The sequence below is a fragment of the Channa argus genome, chromosome 1 (genome assembly GCF_033026475.1).
Source record: "Channa argus isolate prfri chromosome 1, Channa argus male v1.0, whole genome shotgun sequence".
NCBI lineage: Eukaryota > Metazoa > Chordata > Actinopteri > Anabantiformes > Channidae > Channa > Channa argus.
Window position 1 is genome coordinate 31,005,694 of NC_090197.1, and position 19,858 is coordinate 31,025,551.

A 19,858-nucleotide genomic window follows, 5' to 3' on the forward strand; every position below is an offset into this window, starting at 1 on the left:
TTTATTTTTTTTTATGCAGGACACCCTTCTTAAAGCAGTGAAACGTGACCTCAGTAAGCAGATCCAATCCATGAGGGGACATATTCTCTACCCACCCTGGTCATAATTTAACGCACTTTTCTCCAAGATTTAGCAGAAACTCATCTGATCTCTACATGCATTGTAATGTCCGTCAGAAGAGATTAACTTATTACTCAAAATCTGTGTTTACATGCAGCAGCGGCCTGGCTCACAGAGGGAAAATGCTGCTTTCTGACTTTTCTTTTACAAAATTGTGTTGTGCTCATCTTGCTTCAGAGCTTCAGCGCAGGGTGGAGAGAGGAAAGGACAGATACAGCTTTTTGAATAATAAAAAAAAAATATCACAGTAGAAAATTAGCCTTTTGAGTTAAATTTTCTGTCAGACTTTTAAAACTGAGGCCCTGTTATTGATCTATCCTCCAGGTTTTGTTACACACATGCACAGTTGAAGTAGCTGATTTTGAAACCTGATACGTGTATGCATGGCAAGAAATCTCTTTCAGAAATCCATATAGGGAAATGGGGAATACCTTATCCTCTTTATCAATTTACATCAAATGAAACAAATTTAAGTGCAGTAGTATTGTTGAGACCCGGTGAGGTATCAGAAGATCTAGTTACGTTGTCAGACATTACTAACTAGCAGTTTGTGACCGTTTCTGTCAGGAAGTGACATTTGTGACGCTGTATTCAGCAAATGGGGTCACACATGAACCACACGATTGCATAACGTCAGATTGTGTTTGTGATTGTGTTTCGTACTGTTGGTCACATACACGGGCCAGAAGATAGCAGGACGTCACTTTGCATGTGTTTTGGACCTGATAGTGGTTCGCCGTCTTGCTCAGAGGCACTTTAACATCTGCAGTTCAGCTGGGTTTCCTGAGCCTCTGTAAACTCTCAGATAGAAAAGAGGAAGAGGTTCGGCCTGCTCCCTTCTTGACCCCGTTTCCCTGTGGGTTGTAGTAGAGGGGCGTCCTCTGTGTGGACCGAAGGAAACGGGGGCAGGGCCGTGTGTGTAAGTTTGTGTTTATATGTGAGTGTGAGTCTAAAATTAGAGGCAGTGTGTTTGAGTCACACAGTGGGCCCTACTTCCTGTTTTCACTGTCCAAGTTTACTTCCCAGAGAAAGAAGGGAAGAATGAGGAGATGACTACCCCCCCCAACACCACACACACACACCTCCTTCTGGCTCCTGTTATCGTTCATTAATCTGCTGTCTTGTCTGGGTTCAGTGCGTCACTGCTTGGCACAAACAAGAGCTTTACACAGCAAAACAGATAAGACACACTGCTGTACAAGAGATGTTAGCACTCAGTATTTCTGATTGAAGATTCTTGTTGTTCTTGCTCCATCTCACTTTACTTCCTGTCCTGCCAGTGCTCTGTTGTCTCTGTATAACTTTCATACACAGCCTCCGGATAACATAATCTAGACATCAGCTTAAGCAGTTGCAGCAGAGTGGATGTGAAGACATCTTGGTTGACTTGTTGAGGACAGTTGTTTTTCCACAGTGGTGGACAGTGGAGACCTACAGAATATTTTTGAGCATCTTAATTCCACACCATCCAGGAAATTGGCGCCTAAGCAGTATCTGAACTGATATTTTAGGCTTAAGACATTAAAAACTATTTAAATTTTTAAGACAAATTTGACCTTCCAATTGAACAGTATGCAGCTTTTAATTATACTATGATGTACATTCACAGGTGTGAAGTAACTACTTTTATGTCACTTATACTTTTATGCCAGTAAAATTCAGAGGTCAATGTGGTGGTTTTTACTCCGCTACATGAATTTAACGACTTTAGTCACTAGATATAGTATATGATAAATGGTGATGTATTACTACAGAGTACCAACCTTCTACCAGAGTAACAACTGTTCTAATTTTAATATTTATTTATTTCAAGTTTAAGTTTGGAAGTAGCAGCATCTTTGTCAACTCATACATCGGAGTTGAGAAATAAACTATAGTGCAACTTTCTCCATTTTACAAATGTTGGTGTCTCCAACTTTAGAAAATGCAAAATTTGCACTCAACCTCATATTACCAACCTGAGGAAAGGTGCTTTCTCCCCATCACCATGGACACCCAAGATGCCCACCGATGTGCTGGGTAGACATGGAGCGTCAGTGGCATATTGGCATTTAGTTTTAGTTTTGCCAGAATCAGTTTGAAACAATTCCTGCATACTTTAGACTTTAATTTCATATATTTAATCCCAGTGTTCCAGTTGCTTTTATTAGCTTATATTATCTAATATATCAGCATGACTCAGCTTATTAAAATTTCAATTTGCTTATGTACCGTATATCTAATGACGATCAAAGCCACCAAAATACAGCAGCAGCCCACATGTTGTGATTAAATAAATAATACTACAGTCCAAGAAAGGCAGCGTATGGGATATTGTTTTTAGATTCTCAGTTGATATTCTCCTATATTCAAGCCTATCACACAGAGAATGAGCTTGCTTTTTTTGCCAAAATGATGAAAAGTTAATTATTAAGTATTTTAGGAGCCATATGACAGTAATTTAGAGTCTATATATCTTAAATAATGATTCAATATTCTAAATATTTATAAGGAATACTGATCATTGATTGATTGATTGATTGATCAATAAATAATTGATTTGCATTACAGTGAATTAGATTGCAGCACTGCACATATCATCAAACATGAGTGGTTCGGAAATTTTCATTTCTCAGTAGAAAAACTGGATCTCAGTTACCCTCTTCAAACATTTTAAAGGTATGAGTCACGTGACCTGCCATAATTGTTGACCATTTGCTGTTGCAACTCTTCTTTCTCCTCCAGATGACATCAGCTGGTGCAAAACAAAACAAGTTTCAAAGTTGGCAAATACAAATGAACAACCACTGGACTCAAAACACAAACTCCTGTTGTAGACTGTTCACTCACACATGCATTAGCTGTTAATCTGTGGCACCAAAATATTTACACAGATTAAAACCTTGCAAATTGGTTTATAAAAGCTGACAAGCAAGTATTTTTCGAACTTGAAGTGTGATTATAGAGTCATCAGCTAGCTCACATGCTCACTTTTTAAGAGAAATGAGATGAAGAGGATGAAGTGCCATGTCAGCATAAAGGTTATGATGTAATGGTAGCTTTTCAGCTGAGAGCACAGGGCTGCTGCAACAGCTAATGCCTCTAATGTTGGCCTTTTGAGCGGGTGTTGGAGCCACAAAAACACTGGGTTTCAATAAAAAACAAAACAGATTTTATGTATTGTGTTATCATTAAGTGGATTCATTATTGAACTCCATGTGGCAGAAGTGAAACAAACAGTTTGAAACTCCCTCCCTCTCTGCGTACTCATGCAATCACAACACACACATTTATTGCACATTTTAAAATGTCTACATACAAGGCAGATGAACATCCATTTATGGTAATAGCTAATGGATTGATATAATAAAAATCACACAAACACACACACACACAGTGTGATAGTGCTGCTTTAAAGAGTTTGCCCTGCAAACTTCATATTGTTAATGCGTTCAACTAAAGCCATCTTGCTCAATGGGAATGCACTTAATCCCATCCTGTTTTCCCAGAATGTAAATTAGAGCTGGTTTTAAGTGGATAATCAATTAGTCATAGTAACTAATTGTTTCAGTAATTTTTTAAGGAAAAAGCCAAACATGCTCTGATTCCAGGTTATTCGTCAAGACAACGCCCAATTCTAAACCACCTGTTTTTGGAAAAGTACTTGTTCAAAGTAAGAAAACACAGTAAGTAACAGAGTAAAATATAGTAGGCAGACCTGCAAATACAGCAATCAACAGTAAGAACATTGTTGTGCGTGCTTGTTTCAAGATTGCATGTTACTCACTTGTTTCATCAAATACACACTAAATTAAATAACTTGATCAGTTGTCAATCCCCGCTGCACCTGAGGTGTAGCCATTCCACCCTTCTTTCACAATAAAGTTTGAAAAATGGCAACAAGAGAAGCCATGACCATGAAACAATACTGAACATGCTTCTGTTGTGAAAGGCAGCAGAGCACTAGTTAGTTAATCTAGTCAGATAAAAACAGTGGTTAATCGTTAAAAATTAAATATGTTAATATAGAGTTGTTGTAAAAGTGCCAAGTTGCCTAATTTACCAACAGAGGAAGTGATGTTGGTAATTTCTTTTGTTGCTCAAACAGGAGCTAAGTGGCTGTAAACTGAGGATAGTTAGTTTTCTTTTTTCTCCAGCTTTTGTGTAAATGCCTAAAACTTTACATTCTAAATTTCTAAATATTGGCACAGATACTGTGCAATGCAGATGCATTTTACTGCTTTGTCTCATTAAATGTCTCCCTGAATATAAGACAAATATAACATGCCCCCATATATGAATAATTCTTAATAACAGTCTTATGTTCAGGGCCAATATGATTATTGACCTAATGAGAATAAAAAATAACTGTTAGCTCCACCCTGACTCATAATTTGTGCAGTACATGCGAAGGTTGTATCGTCCTGAAGATCTGCTGGTGAGTGTGGTCCTCATCGTGCAGTGCAGACTTCTGTTGGGTTCAATAGCTGTGTAGCATGACACACACGCCCCTGTGTCAGTGAGTCTGTAGATGTAGGTCTCTTTGAGGATACGGTACATGCAGCCACATGACTCCAGCTTGACTAAGGCTCATGTGATACTGTAAATGCTCTGGGACCTGTGTGTGTGTGTGTGTGTGTGTGTGTGTGTGTGTGTGTGTGTGTGTGTGTGTGTGTGTGTGTGTGTGTGTGTGTGTGTGTGTGTGTGTGTGTGTGTGTGTGTGTGTGTGTGTGTGTGTGTGTGTGTTTGGAATGCATCTGTGATTAGGTTAAAACAAAGCTCATTAAGTGTCAGTTGACAACACGTGTCATTAATGATTGAATCCTTTAGAGATAAAAAGGAGTAACTATCCTGGAGCTGTTCATCAACACGTCCACCATTCCGGGGCCACCTGGTGACCTCGTTTCTATGGAAACCATCCAATCTTTCACTTTGCTAATAAACATGATGCAGCTGTAGCAGAACAAATATGAATAAATTCAGCATGTCACTATCCTCATGACAGCTATTAATCAGACAGACATGTTGTGAATGTCCTCTGGGTTTGATCCGGGTTTCCCATCTAACAGATTAACATCCCAGCAGGAATACATTGGTTTGGTGTCTGTTTTTTTAAGAAATAAGATTTTTAATGAAATCTGGGGACAAAAACTGCTGTCTGGAATCACTGTGATGAGACACTTTAAGACACTTGATGAGGTTTTAATTGTGCAAATTTCCTATTTATAACTTTGCCGCAAGAATATGAGATCAACATCCCTGATTATCAAAAGTTTGGTGAGCACTCATTTGACGGTGTAATACTCTGCAGGAATGTGTCCAAGCCTGCCCCAGTAACGAGTCTTGAGCCTTCTGGTAGTAGGGGGGAGTTGGGGTGGTGGCCATGCATGGATTAGTAGATGGGCCTTCAGGGCACAGCCCCAGGGGGTCAAGAGGTCAGGGCGTCCAAAAAGGAGTAAAACATTACCACAAAGATTAAAAAACAAACCAAAAAAAAAAAAATGCAACAAAGGGATTGAAACAATTCACACACAAACACAATGATAAAAATGGACATAAAGTTACTTTAAATAGATGAAAAATCTTTATAACAAATTTTTACAAATGAAAAAAAAACAGACACAAAATGATTAAAAATAGTTTTATGATGAGATTAAATAAGAAACAAAAACAAACAGAAAATTATTGAAAATAGATGGAATTTTTTTTTGAAGAGATAAAAAAGTAGCATAAACAGACACAAAACCATTGAAGACAGATGATTTTTTTTATTGAGAATTTAAAAAATTAAGAAAAACACATTGTAAATTATTTAAAAAATTATGAAGAGATTAAAAATTAACAAATTGAACAATTGAATTGATTGAAGGCAGATGAAAAATATTTTTCATAAAGAATTTAAAAAATAAACAAAAACAGTAAATGAAATAGATGAAAGGTCTTTCAGGGCAGCTGCTCACATCCAGACCAGGTTCAGACTGAAAACAGCACTGCATTAATGAGCACACGTGTTTACTAGGTCCCTGTGTAACTGAGTAATAGATCCACAAGTTTGAAGGCTTATTATCAGTAGTTTATGCTTGTGTAAAACAGGATATTATGAATCAGGGAAGTTATCACAGTGCTAATCATCTTATATTCCCAAACCACTGTGGTAGTTTTCCATAATCTAAGTTAGCCAGCACACTGCTCTCCACACAGACTCGAGACCTTTTGTAGGGTTCATTGAGTACAAACCTCTTCTTCCATGGTAAATTAATATGTCTACAATAGTGTTTATGCATTTATTTGGACGTCAACATGAAATAATGTTTCTTCTCTCTGGTTTAGGACTTTGAATCATGTGTTTGTGAACCTAGTTCTCAGATGTATCCAGCTTTTTTTTAGGACATACTGCATGAAGACTTGCACCCTTCGTTATGTACTGGATTGTCTCAGGGGCACCTTTGCACAGCCTGGAGTCCTGCCTGGTATGGAACCCAGCCTCTACTGATCCTGTACAGAATTAGTGCCTCTGTGCTGTCTCTCCGTCCCACTTCATCCAGCCACCACTAGAGTTTTTCACTATCTGTACATACTGTGACACCGTGCACAGGTTTCTCCTTCCATGATGGCTAGTGCTCTTCTTTCTCTTCCTCCACGGGTTTCTGCTGTCTGAGGTCTTCACTAAACACATCATCATCACTTGGGGCCATTTTTTGGATGTCTTCATGGGTCTTAGTTGTTTCATTCTGGGAATTTGCTCTGACGCTCACTAATCCTCAACCTCCTTCCTTCTGCTTAGTGTACAGGATTTGGGGTCAAACCCTCCTTGTATTGTGAGGAGCTTCCTTGTTTTGAAGTCAGTGGTCTCTAGCTCCTTTTGTTTGGCCAGCGGGATTTCTGCTGACCGGCAGGACAGAGGTGTTGCTAACTTGGACCAGCTGACAATGAAGATAAATACTTGAATGGTCACCTCTGATGGCTGAGTGGCGTGTTTAACCCTGATGCCTCACAACTAGAAGTTCCAGCGCTAACATCAAGCCCCAGGCCCACAGCCGAATCCCCATTTGGCTGTGGCCTTTCTATGTGTAGCATGCGTGTTTTCCCCATGCTTGCGTGGGTTTCCTCTCACAGTCCAAAGACATGCATGTTAGGTTAATTGGTGACTGCTTGTAAATAGTTGTGTGCCTGTGTACGTCTCTTTGTGTTGGAGACCTGTCCAGGGTGTGCCTCTGGGATAGTCTCCGTCCTCCCCACGACCCTGAACAGGATAAGTGGTTGCAGATAATGGATGATGTTAGGGATGTGAAAAGATCTGTTAATAAGAAAGGAAAGGCAAGTTGTGGTGGAGAAGCTTACTGTGTGTGTGTGTGTGTGTGTGTGTGTGTGTGTGTGTGTGTGTGTGTGTGTGTGTGTGTGTGTGTGTGTGTGTGTTGAAGAAGCAGATGGGTGTGTGGGTGTTCGCTTCCACTCTCCTCCACTCATGCTGAGAGTGAGAGAGCAATAAAGATGACTTTTATGAGCGGATTATGGAGGATGTGGATGTATAGAGGGCAGTTCTCACTCATCTGCTAATAATTTATTCATTAAACAAGAAGTCCAGAGAAAATATTTATGAAATCTTATTTCACATGGGGGAATTTGAAGTTAGCTTTTTGCACAGTTCTTCCCACGGAAAAAGCGCCTGTATGCTATTTCCCACAGGTATAGACTAATTTATCAACACTAAGATTGCGGTAAGAATGTGAGTTAATGTGTCTAAATGAGCATATGTTTGAAATGCTTGTCCCAACCCTTTTATATGTGCATCTCAAGAAATGGCGCCCTCATACCTGCAGGCATACCAGACCATTGCCATCATGGTTGCTGAAGGTTGTGGCACAGTCACATCAGATATTGATGTTAGCGCTGTCCTCAAGCTGCCAAACCCTCTCTCTTGTTGTCTAAATGAGAGAAAAATTGTGAGGGGAGACTGCATAGCATGGTCTTTCGTATCCTCCTCTTGCATAATCATCAGTCCTGCCATGAGTTAGTCAGTGGTTAATCCTCATGTTTCTCCTTCATGTCTGCTTTGTTCTTCTCTGTTATTCCAGGCACTGATCTCTATCTCGTTCTGTGTGAAACTACAAAAAAACATCAACTGTCAGGGATGCAAACTGAAACTCATACAGTACCCAGTATATGCAGATTCTTTGGTTGATGTAAGCAATTGATGTAATGTTTACATATGGGAATTTATTTGACCTTTTAAAAAAAAAAAGAAAAACCTAGCAAATCGTAGTCTTACTGCTCAGTGCTCAATCACTGTGGCTGCTGTTTATCAGAAAGTTGAACAATTGCTATTCTATCATAATTACACATCCCCAGTGTTCTAAATAGGGTGTGTGGGCCATTGATCTTATAAAATGTGGGTTAGGTTTTGAGTTTAATGGTTTTTAATGAAAAAAATTAGAAAAGTTAATGTGGAAATCCATGTTGTGAAGTCTTTCCAGCACCACTTCCTCTAACGTGACTCTCTGTGGAGCAGTGAATAATTACTGAAAGAAATGTAAAGATCATGGAGAGGTTTCCACTGTTGGCTGATTGATGTCTCTAAGTGGCATTTCTCTCAGAAACTCTACAGATCTAAGTGGCAAAATACTTTAAAAAGCAGTAACTCAGTTCAGGACTTTGGGTAAATTGAGTGTCAGAGCCTGAGACTAACAACCACAACACAGATCCTGTCTCCTGACTCACATCCTGAAGTTATTATTTTTTTAACCGACAATTAAACTGACTACAATTGTTATAGTTGGCAAACTTTCCTCGCCACCCCACGCTACGCAGTTTCAGCCACATGAAGTCACTGATTTGATGCTTCTGCAAAGGCCCTGGGTGTTGAAATGTGCTGAGTATTTCACTGCTTCTGTCAGCGCTTTTTGGTCCAGCTGGTGGTGAATCATGGTGAGGTGCAGTATGTGGACTTAGGAATAACTCAGATTTAAAGGCAGATATGTCATCTTGTATGTATGTGTTGGTCTTGTACAAAAAGTCCCTTTTCACTGTGACCTAGGTGATCCAGATGATTAAAAAAGCGTTTTAAAACGTCCTTGTCTGCTTTTACTGCACAACTACCTGCATCCAAGGTCTTAATAGTTTGTATGAGACAGAGAAAGTGGGTGTGTGTAAGAGAGAGACAGAAGCTGGCCTGTTTACAATGCTGCACCATCACTTATTCAACAGGGACAAATTAGGTATAGACAGACACGGCTGAACAGGAGGACAGGCATAAGTGGCTGCCGACAGGATGCCTGTGTGTGTGTGTCCTGAGCTGCTCTGCTTTGTTTGAAGTAAATCCAGTGCATTAGCAGCGGGAGCAAGTTATTCTCCAGGGCCTCAGAGAGTGTGTGTGTGTTGCTGCAGTTTTGCTGTTCGTCTTGTTTTATATATTTATTTGTCCATTTGTTCACTATCAATTGACTCAGTTCTGTGGATCCATTACTGCAGGATACTGCATGGTACTATGAAGTACTCATGCATGCATATAAGCTGTGCTCCTGTATTTCAGTCACTCAGTCACAACAGTGGTGGATTCACACACACACACACACACACACACACACACACACACACACACACACACACACACACACACACACACACACACACACACACACACACACACCGGCAGTAACGTGGGGCTCAATGTCTTCAACCACCGACCCCATGATTGGTGGTACACACACTGCGCTACACACTCTACTGCAGCTGCACTTGGGGATGTTAATTGAGCTTCTTCTCTGGTGTGTTAAGTTCAGGAACCGGAAATAAAAATGAGTAATGAGCGTTTCGTGGACCAGAGGCTTTCCTGCATGTATGTCATGTCCTCAATTCTCAATACATGTAACTAAGTGTAATTAAAAACAATGATTAATCTTCAAACTATCCTTTTTAAAAGTACTGTAACTCTACATAAGTCCAGTATTGTATACAATATGGGATTAATACTGGATACTGTAACACTGTACTTCTTCTGGCACCAAGAGAAATCTGGTGCATATACTATTCAAAACGATCAAGAGTGAGACATTGACATAGAATTAAGGATGTCCCAATACCACTTTTTCTCAGAGTGAGCACAAGTACTGACATTTGAGTACTTACCAATACAAGTACGAAACAGTTTTGTACTAATATGAGTTACTGGATAATAACAGCCCCGTCAGTCCACTGTAGTTAAGCAAATCCCATGAGAACAGAAATTCTCACATGTTCTTCTGCCAATACAAATATGGCGGTGACTGGTGTTTAATAAATGAAGCAACTTTCTCTGAAAAGAACAAAAAGAAAAGAAAAAAAGACTAACAAAGCGCAGATTTAGGGTGAGATCTTGCACGGTGAAGCATGGACAACATGGACTGTAGAGTCTACGCAGGAATATGAAGGGAAAATATCTTTATGAAGCTCAGTTGGTAAGGCAGTCATTCATGGACCACAAGGTCACTGTCTCGAAGCCCAGGTTGCTCCAGGTGAGTTGGGTGAGCAACTTGCATGGCAGCCACCGCCATCTTAAAACAGCTCTAAATCACCTCCACCTACGTGCAGAGGTTAACGTGGTATCAGGTGCAGTATTGGAGAAGTTTTACGAGTGGCGGGATTGGACATGCCTACATAAAACACCAGGAGTTGTTATATTTAGTTTTCTGAATTCTTATTGTGCCTGTTCTTGCCTGAGACTGGAGCTCGTGTGTTTTTAAGATATCGTGAATTAGAGCTGGTGTGGAAAATGGAAAAAAATGGAAAAAGTTGTCTAATGAGGCACTTTTAGACTGAGGGTCCTCCCACATATACCAGTTTGTGTGTGTGTGTCTGCACTGTGTCACCTCACAGCACCCACACTATCACTGAGCAGATAAAACACAATGTCCTCCTCGTTCTGTCTCTCACTTGTCCCCACTGTTTTTTTTTCTCTCTCTGCATTTTGATTTTCGTCTTTCTCGAAGACGAAAGTGTTCTCTGAAGACCTCCTTGTCTCAGTGGACACATTTTCACTACATTAAGCCAGGCACTTTCTAAAAGATTGCAGGTCTTTCAAGTGTCCACATTAAAATGTCCATAGAAAGTGGACAACTGACAACTGGGGGAGCCTTAGACAACAAGCGCAGGAGAGACGATGTCATGTTTCCAATTATTAGAATTGTGGCTTCATCACAGGACTAGGCGGGAACTGTGGCACATAGAGCGGTCGTCCACCAATCCCACAGTTGTTGGTTCGATCCCCAGCTCCTCTGGTCACATGTCGAAGTGTCCTCGAGCAAGACACTAAACCCCAACTTAGTTTCTCCTGGTTAGTGTTGGCCAGCTGCATAGCAGCTCCCCCATCTGTGTGTGTGTGTGTGTGTGTGTGTGTGTGTGTGTGTGATTTTGAGTGTGAATGGGTGAATAAGAAGCAGTTTAAAGCGCTTTGAGTGCCAATAGGTAGAAAAGCACTATATAAGTGCAGACCATTTACTAGGAGACAACACTTGTTAGGGAATGAACAAATTGAATGTCTTTGTCCTTCCAGTCCATCTGTTTTTACGAGTAAAATACTGCCCTACTGCCATCACCCATTTATGTACAGATACAACACTGGTTCTCTTGGAGCTCACTTCTTCATCAAGCTGGTGGTTAGAGTTTACGTACTCTGGAGCCCGGTGTGAAAAAGCTCTGGTTTGGGAGAAGGAGACGACTGTTTCAGTCTTGACAAAGACAAAACAGAGATAGGACGCAGGTACAAATTAGTTTTTTACAGAAAACTCTGAACTCCCTGGTGGGTCTCAGCATGTTAAAACAGTTTTTGTCATTTCCGACTCTCTTTAACACCCATTAAAGCTCAGTTGTTTTGGATTCTGACGTGATTTTACAGAAAAATCAGTTTTTCCAGATTGTTGTTGTTTCTTTCAGTTATACAACTTAACTATAATATTCATTTAATTCAGGGTTTGATGATTAGATTATTGTAATTAATTTGCTGCTTTTTTAATTATTTATATTAATACTCATATTCATAAAATCATCCAAATCTTTACCAAAACAAAATAATTTTTATTACCACCTATAATAAGCACTTAGCTAAACACTACAAATTTGGATATTTCTGAGGAAAAATCTCAGTAATTGTGTTTATCTTTGTTTAACTTTTATTTTAAATGGAGGTTTGTCGGATACTGTAGATGAGAAGAGGGTCTAAAATAAATGTGTGTGTGTGTGTGTGTGTGTGTGTGTGTGTGTGTGTGTGTGTGTGTGTCACCATTTGCTAAATGACCTTTTCTTTTTGAGTCAGCCAGAAAGGAGCTGTCCACACACACACACACACACACACACACACACACACACACACACACACGCTGTTGGCTTCACACAGTCATAATTTACAATTGCAGGTGTCTCTAGTGTGCAGCTGTGTGTTCTGTGCAGAGATGAATCCTTGTGTTTATACATGTAGTGCGTTGGTATTTATAATAATTTACATTCAATCAATGACTGGCTTTATGAGGACATAGTGTTTTTATAGGAAGATAGCATGAAGTGAAAATGTGCACACATTAATCTTTTGTTTTGTCGAGCCAATGATTTTGGTCACAAAACATTTGAGTTATTTTTGATTCTAAGATAGGGTGTGTGTGTGTGTGTGTGTGTGTGTGTGTGTGTTTGTGTGTGTGTGATATGATCAATAGTGACATTACACGATTGAGCAGATTGACTGATCGTTTTAAAGCAAACTGATATATAATGCTTCAGATGCATTAAAGCGAATGAGGCAGGATGGAGGCAAGTCTCAACTGAGTTAAAACCTGCAATTTAATTTCCCTGTGTGTGTGTGTGTGTGTGTGTGTGCGCGCGTATTTTCCCCATAAATGAGCATACAGTTTAAGAATGCTCTCACAAAGGTAAATAAATTAGATTTCACTCCCTTTTCATGCTTTTTCAATTGCGTGCGTGCTCACACACACACACACACACACACACACACACAAACACACACACACACACACACACACACATATAATTCTTTACATAATACTAAAAGACCACATGATAAGGACCATGTGATGTTTAAAGTAGCTGAGCCAGACCTGCAAATAACATTCATGGATATGGCTCAGTGCCAGCAGCAGAATGAAGGATTTTCAGTTCAGTTATCAGTTATCATTTTACAGCTATCATAAAATTATTCCTTAGATTGATATGAAATCATCTAGTTCAACAGGGTCACACAGTCCACAACAGAAATAATTATGTAAGTCTGTTTTATATATATTTTCTTGTGTATAATAATTTAATCTTTGTAAAATATAACTTGTTTCTTTTTAATTTAAAAATAGGATTGAAAGTGCTGCCTTAAATTTCTACTTCAAGTCAAAAAATAAAATCTTCTCTAGATTAAATTTGTAATCCGTGGTCCTAGTTTATATTTGTTAAGTTATTGATTTATTGAACTTTCCTGGCAGTTCTGTAAACTTTAGTACCGGTTAAAAAAACTTCATTCAGCAAACACTTTAAACTAAGTTAAAGAGCCACAGTTCTGCAGTTAATATTATGACCTTGGTTTTGTATAAACACACAACCTTCATCATACTGAGCAACGCTATTTCTATTGTTAAAGAAGCAACTGTAACTTAATTTATAATGTATTAAAGGCCAACTTACCAATTTTCAACTTTCTTTCTATGACTTTAGTTTAGGGTGTAAATGTACATTAATACTCTTAAACGTCCCCCTGACTTCCCTATATTAAAATATTTCTCTGCATTTAGTTGAAAAACTCCTCCAGATGACGTCACCCGGAGGAGTTTATCATCATTAGGAGTTCCGATAATATCATCTGTGGGAGCTCTGGAAAAACAGGTTAACCATGATTACAACCTCAATAGTGTGGGCAACAAGAAGACATAATCTGAATTAAAGGTTCCTCCAAGTGATGTCATCTGGAGGTATTTTCCAAAGGGTCTGAGGTACAAGACAGCAAAAACCTGTGTTTCATGAGATGCAAGCTCAAACTAAAATATTGCAATATAATATGAAATGCTTTTAAAAGGTCCTTTTCTTCTCTATTAATTCATGCAAAAAAGCTATAAATAGGAAAACCCACAATCCCATCATCATATAAACTGCTCCTTCATGTTGACTGTGTACATAAATGCAAACATGCACTAGAAACCATTCTGTTTCATTTCAGGCTTTGTTTATGCTCGTTTTCCTGCAAATTTCATGTGCAGTGATAGCGTTTGGAATTTGCAATCTGTGTGATTTTTGGCTTCAGTGATAATATGAAGTTTGTGTATGTGGATTCATGGAAATTATGGTCTGGAACAAAAATCCTTAAATATATTAGATTTGTGTCTGTTCCTGTCATTCTGAATGCCCCACTAATAAAACCTGACGTGGCCTTTCTGAGCAGCAACTACTAATATCGCACATATCAGATCACACGACCACTGCAGTATCTCCTGTTAGCAGCATAAGTATCAGTATTGTGTCCATGTGGTTCTGCAACAATATATGCCCTGCAGGCCAAAAGCTGTTTACCCTCTAGACCACTAGACGAGTCATTTGTCAGCTGCACTATCTCGTAACACAGTACTCACAGATTTAACCAGGCCATTATCTTAGAGTATTATGCACATATTGGACAATTTTGCACGTTGTGGTTTATTTCCGGTCCCAATGTGCAAGACCAGTACAGGAAGTAGTGCGTCCTGTATATAATGAGGATAGAATGAGGTCTGAAGAGCCGTTTATGTACAGTAGGAGACTGGAGTTTGTATCCTGTCACAGACCTGCAGGCAGCAGGTTAATCATTGGATTAACCCTGAAACAGTCTTATATAAAAGGATGATTAAAGGTTTGATTAATTGTGACTGTGATGGAATCTGAAACAGCAATGTATGATATATTTAGATACGTTTATGCAATCAAATCAAAGCAGAATTAATTAGCAGGAGCAACAAAGGTTCTAAACATTCAGACTTTTACTTGAAAAATATCCACTTTAGCATAAAACGAGAGAGCTGCTTGTTTGGATTAACTTTGCACTGCATACAAAGGATCAGTCCTCATAGTTGGTCTTCTAGTTTTTCTTCTCTCTCTGCCATAAGTAGCCTGCAGATGCTGTGTTTGACTGTGGTCATCAGAAAGCTCGGAGCATTCCGTATCCTCTATCACCACCTTGTAGAAAACTTGTTTATCTCTACAGGTACGTAAGGGTGCATGTTGATAATGTTTACTGCACCAGATGCTGGCCTTTGCATCTGCAAACATGCGTGAACCATGTTAGGGGCTTTACCCTTTTTAAAAATTTGATGCTTGTGACCATGTTTTTACAATACAGGATCAACCCTGTTCTACCCTCTTCCTCTGCTGATGAGGAGGTCATTGCCCCTGCGTGGCCTCACATGACCTTTGACCTATGTGTGTGTGCAGCCATCAGCTCTCAGATAAACAGGGACAAGGAGTAAGACAAGTGCAGCGTAACTGACTGTGTGTGAGACATAACACACTCCCACAACAGTGGTGGATTTACACAAACACACACACACACACACACACACACACACACACACATTGAGGGGCCTTTTCCTTCCTCTGCCGGCTCTATATTTAGTGAATTGTGCACCTGTGAGTCTGAGCATGTTCATTAGGTAGCTGTGACCTCAGCTGAAGAGTGGTGGTGTGTGTTTATGCACGTGCGTTCACATTTTTTCATCCTCAGACGTCACAGTCATTACAAGTGAATGCTTATTGGGGTCTGAATGTGATGTTTTAATGAATTCTCTTAGGACCAAAGTGGATTCATTAAATAAATCAGCAGAGCTTTAGAAAGATGAGCCAAGCTTCTTTTCCTTTTTTATTATATTATTAAATTACGTTGTTTTTTTTATTAACTGATTTAGCACCAAACAAGTGAAGAGTGCTGCTAAAGACCCTTATTCCAGATCCCAGTGGTGTGTTCTTTCAATCCAGTGCTTGTTTGAGTAGTAATTAAAAATTTTGCTGCAAATGCTCTGATTCGTTAAAGCTTTGTCCACAAGTCAACATAAAAATGTCTCCACCACATGGTTTGAAAGGAAAGTTTAGGAAAGTGTTTTGGCTGATCCAGGCTGCAGACTGTGGAACATTACTCATGAGCAGATCCTCCACTGTTGATTTTATTTTCTGTCGGGATTATTGAAAATACTATTAATTTGCTAAGTGTTTGAGTCCCACCAAAAAGAGACAACAAAATCTGCTAGATTCAGATTGCAGTCAGTAAAATGAGAACTGGGTTTATGTATTTATTTATATTTTTGGCTCGGCTCTTTATGGTCCTTCATGACATGTTAAACATGTCTGACCATTGTCGTGGGGACATGGTCCTAAACGTGGAACTCTCCTTTGCTGCTCATTTGCTGCCTGCAGTTATTGGATGTCCTGTGTAGCTGAGCACACATTCCTGTAGATTTAAACATATTTGCAACACAATAAGTGCTGTTTATTAATTTGATGCACATCACCAATGCGGGAAATATGCAAAAATGCAGGTACATACATTTGCACAAAAAAATCTTTCTTTATCTTTGACTGACAGTAGCTGCAAAAAGGGTGTTTGTGTAATTTTCTTGTTAAATATTTATTCAGGCATGGCAACAGAAACTACATGATAATATTCTGCCACATTTATCTTTCCATTTGCCACAACAACAACGTCCTTCCTTCCGTTTGTTTCTTCCAGAAAATGCAGATGGATGAGACTAATTATCGTGTTAAACCTCAAAATGCTCTCAGTGCACTGATGATGAAAACCAATTAATACCACAAAAACCGGACCGTTCTCAGAACAAGCAAACACGGAGTATAAAAAGAGTGTGTTAACAGAGAAACTAAACAAAAGAAAGTGGGGAGCTCTCCTCTTCCTTCACCCCCCCAATGCACTTTCACGTTGGAACGAGCCAACAAACTTTCTCTGTCCTCCCCCTCATCCGTCTCTCTCTCTCTGCTTTCCATCTCCTACTGTATACATTATAGAACCCACGCCTGTTTGCCTTCACAGCACGGGTCTTCACTTAGTGCTTTTCAGTGTGTGTGTGTGTGTGTGTGTGTGTGTGTGTGTGTGTGTGTGTGTGTGTGTGTGTGTGTGTGTGTGTGTGTGTGTGTGGAAGGGGATTATGGACACTGTGGGTGGTAAAGCTGCTGGTGAGCCCCTGGCCAGTGCCCACTTGCTTTTAATAATATGAGTCTAAATGCACACAAATGCACACTTTACAAAACACACACTCAGATACACGCAATAAATTTTAGAGCAGCAGTTGTCTTCGCTCCCCAGAGCCTCTCTTTGGCCTAAACACACGCCGACTCCACAAAGTGTCTGTGTGTGTGTGTGTGTGTGTGTGTGTGTGTGTGTGTGTGTGTGTGTGTGTGTGTGTGTGTGTGTGTGTGTGTGTGTGTGTGTGTGGCGAAGAAGTGATGTGTGGGTGTGTGACAGGATATGTGTCAACGTCTACTCTCTCTCTGAGAGTTTTTTCCAACTTTCTCTCTTTTACATTTTACCACATTAGCGCCCTTTTGCAAGTGATACTGTGAGATTTTGGCCAGACAGGATGCTACGAATGAGCACATGCTTTGCCACACGTCGCTACACGTGGGTGGATGGCTGCAGAATATATATTTATATATATCTTTATACTGCGTGTATGTATATTTGTTTATATATATGACAGAAAAGTAAGGTCCTTTATGATGCAAAAGCACACATGAAACCGTCACATTCAGAGTTCAATCATTGCCCTGTTGTGAATCCTTTGTTGTCAGTGTTATTATCATTTTTTACCTATTTTATTGTACTATAATTGTACTGCAAATGTCATGTTCCTCCTCTAAGGCTCACACTAATATGAACACCTACTGTAGCATTTCTAATCTTCTAATCTCTCTTTTCTCTTTTTCTTCTTCTTGACCCCCTTTAATCCTCCTTTGCCCCACCATCCTCTATTTGTCCATTACCTCTCTTTCTGCAGATTGACCTGGAGCCAGAGGGGAAGGTGTATGTTGTCATTGACTTATTAGGATCTTCAAGTGAAGGTAAGAATTTAGTACAGTGACTTTTATGTAAAGGCCAGGTTCAAATCATGGTGTCCACAGTCAGCCAGCATGTAACTGTGCTTTCCCTTTTAAGCCTTAATAACAGGAAAGATCTGTTGTGTAGTTGTGTTTCAGGTGTCTGGTTACAGAGGTGCTTAGAAGTTTGTGAATTTTCTCTATTTGCTTAAATTTGACCTTAAATGTGATCAGAACATATTATTACACAAATAATTTCAAAAAGGAATGTTTTGTAGACTGGACCTTAATTGCTATGAGAGTCTAGATACAACTACAAAAGAAGGTGCATTATTATGTTAGGTTTAGGGATACATTGGCATCTACCCATGCTGCAATGACATGAAAGCAGCTGCAAAGTTAACCCTGGTCCTTAGATAATAATAGTAATGCACATTCAGCTGTAACACAAATGTTATTTTTAACAGCGTATCCCACTTGATGAATTATTTAAAAGGTAACTTTAATTTCTGTTAAAGGATCTCTTTTCGCCATTTTAAAATAATTTTGCCATTATGCACCAAAGTGTAATAAAAGTGTAGACAGACAAACTGGATGTTGTGTTGCCAGATGTGCTGAAAAATGGCTTTAAATTGTGTTTATAAATCTATTTACTACAAAATGTCATGGCGGATTTCTGTAATTGCTGATTAACAGCCAGACACAGAATGAGTATTTTTCTATCTGTGGGTCAGAGCCTCCTGTACAAACGCCTGTCTGTCTGTGTGTGTGTGTGTGTGTGTGTGTTCTTTCACGCTTCCTTCACATTTCCACACCTCTCCAACTTCTTTAAATCTGACTCACACCATGGATTACACACAGAGCCAAACCCTATGTGTGTGTGTGTGTGTGTGTTTAATTCGTATTCAAAATGCTTCTTTTACCATAACCCCAGTATAACCCTTAACCTAGCCTCCCTCATTGCGCTTTCCATATTATTTTCCGCTGCTACTAATGCACTTCTGGTTAGATGCCAACTCTATTTCATTGCCTTGTACCATAACAGTTGCTGGTGCAGATTCTCTTCACCTCAAGTTAGGCCAAACCAGCTGAAATGTTCTGTCACCTAGAGTATTTTTCATTTTATCTGTCCTTCAAACAAAGAAGAATCACAAACTCCTTTGTAACACAAGAAAAAAGAAACTCTGAACCTGCTGCATATTAAAGTAACATCTCACATTTTTTATTTGCATCTTTTGCTGAAGTAGTTACAAGGTAACAGAAGAACGTCCCGTGCAAGCCCACCTGCTTTTTACCTCGGCATTGTATCATATAGATGACATTCTTGGTTTTTGCAGCTCATAAAACTTTTGATATGAATCAATTTTTCATTGACCAGATGATGAGACTTCAGTTGCAGTGGTTACACACATTTGTCTGGATTGAATTAACTGTTGTACTGTAAGAAACAAAAAGTGTGTGTGTGGTTACATTTTAAACATACATGACAGAATGGAAGAAGAGAGAGGGAACGAAAGAGGAAGGGAGTTATCTGGAGGTTGGAGAGGGGAGGGTGGGGGATAAATTGATTAGTAAAGTGCAGTGTTCTCTAATGGACCACTTACATCATTGAGTGAGAGGGAGAGATGAGGTGGAGGGACTAAAAGGCCAAAGGAGTGCCATTAGGCCAAGAACTGTCTTCTTTTTAAATTTGTTCCTGAATTATATTTCTTACTGTGCCTCA

The 19,858-nt window shown here is 39.4% G+C and overlaps 1 protein-coding gene across 1 annotated transcript in view; it reads left to right on the top strand.

Moving 5' to 3' along the window:
• The window catches only part of LOC137131328 (protein kinase C epsilon type-like), a 71,117-nt gene that overhangs the window by 11,500 nt on the left and 39,759 nt on the right, over positions 1-19,858 (top strand). The window contains exon 2 of the mRNA XM_067512433.1: positions 18,096-18,159. Coding sequence (XP_067368534.1) covers positions 18,096-18,159 — 64 coding nt within the window. The remainder of the gene's footprint in view (positions 1-18,095; positions 18,160-19,858) is intronic.